This window comes from Acanthisitta chloris, unplaced genomic scaffold (assembly GCF_000695815.1).
Source record: "Acanthisitta chloris isolate BGI_N310 unplaced genomic scaffold, ASM69581v1 scaffold43655, whole genome shotgun sequence".
NCBI classification, from domain to species: Eukaryota; Metazoa; Chordata; class Aves; order Passeriformes; family Acanthisittidae; genus Acanthisitta; species Acanthisitta chloris.
This window is the reverse complement of record NW_008676203.1, coordinates 16,074-17,272: the sequence shown is the minus strand read 5'-3', so window position 1 is coordinate 17,272 and position 1,199 is coordinate 16,074. Positions and strand designations below refer to the sequence as shown.

Sequence of the window (1,199 nt, the reverse complement as noted above, 5' to 3'; positions counted from 1 at the left end):
GAGCCCCAAATTCCTCAGCCTGTCCTCATAGGGAAGGTGCTCCAGTGCTCTGATCAGCTTCGTGGCCTCCTCCAACGGTTCCTTCCTCTAACTGTTTCCTTCTCCCATCCTGCAGGTCTCTTCCTTCCTGGAAACTCAGCACCGAGTTAGCATTCCCGGGCTGTGGGATCCCTTCCCCCCTGCCGGCTGCCGTTTGATATGTGTCCTGTCAGTCCTGCCCTGGGGCTCGGTGAGGGCTGTGGTGCCTGATGCCTGTGATCCCCATCCCGCGGCGGGTGCGTTCGTTCCACGGCCCCCACACGACCTGCCTGCACTCGGCCTGTGGCCCCGTCAGGACCAGCCACCTGGTGCGCACCAAGTACAACAACTTCGACATCTATCTCAAGTCCCGATGGATGTACGGCTTCATCCGGTTCCTGCTGTACTTCAGCTGCAGCCTCTTTACCTCCATCCTCTGGGTGGCACTCTCCATCCTGTTTTGCCTTCAGTACCTTGGCATCCGCATCTTCCTGCGTTTCCAGTACAAACTCTCCATCATCCTCCTCCTCCTGGGGCGGAGGCGTGTGGACTTCAGCCTCATGAATGAACTGCTCATCTATGGGATCCATGTGACCATGCTGCTGGTGGGGGGCCTGGGCTGGTGTTTCATGGTATTTGTGGATATGTAAATAAAACCAAGCGCATGTGGGCTCGGGAGGTGACTTTTCTTCCACCCCAAAATGTGTCAGTAGCCTCTTTTCTTTTGCATAGAAATTAATTTCTTGATCAGTGCTGATTTTAATCGAGGATTTCGTGTCTTTGTGTCTGGAATTTGGGTCTTTTCAAGGTGCCATTTGTTAGCAAAGTGCAGCTCTTAATAGGTGTTTTGTTCTTTGCACAGAGCAGGTTAATATGAGATGGTTTTAGTACTTTGGAGCCTGTTTTGCTGCTGTTCCTGTGGGTATGGAAAAGGCAAGGATTTGTCTGGAGATAACTTTCCTCCCCACACCCTTAATCCATCTTCATCCTTCTTCTAACAATGTTCCTTAATGTCTCAGCCATGTAATACATATCTTACTGGACTTGTTATCCTGGATGTAGTTTGCATTTGCATATTCCTTACTAAGAATATGGGACCAAATCCAGCAAGCTGTAGGGATTTGGGTTGGGTTTTTTCCTGGTTTATTTTTAGTCCTGTGCAAGACATACATTTGCTCCTG

At 50.2% G+C, this 1,199-nt stretch overlaps 1 protein-coding gene across 1 annotated transcript; it reads left to right on the top strand.

Moving 5' to 3' along the window:
• The first annotated feature begins 91 nt into the window (after positions 1 to 91).
• On the top strand, positions 92 to 782 carry LOC103803464 (chromosome unknown open reading frame, human C9orf69). The gene has a single exon (XM_009076021.1). It carries the CDS (start codon positions 249 to 251, stop codon positions 666 to 668), a length of 420 nt encoding a protein of 139 aa, XP_009074269.1. The 5' UTR covers positions 92 to 248; the 3' UTR covers positions 669 to 782.
• Positions 783 to 1,199: the final 417 nt, after the last annotated feature.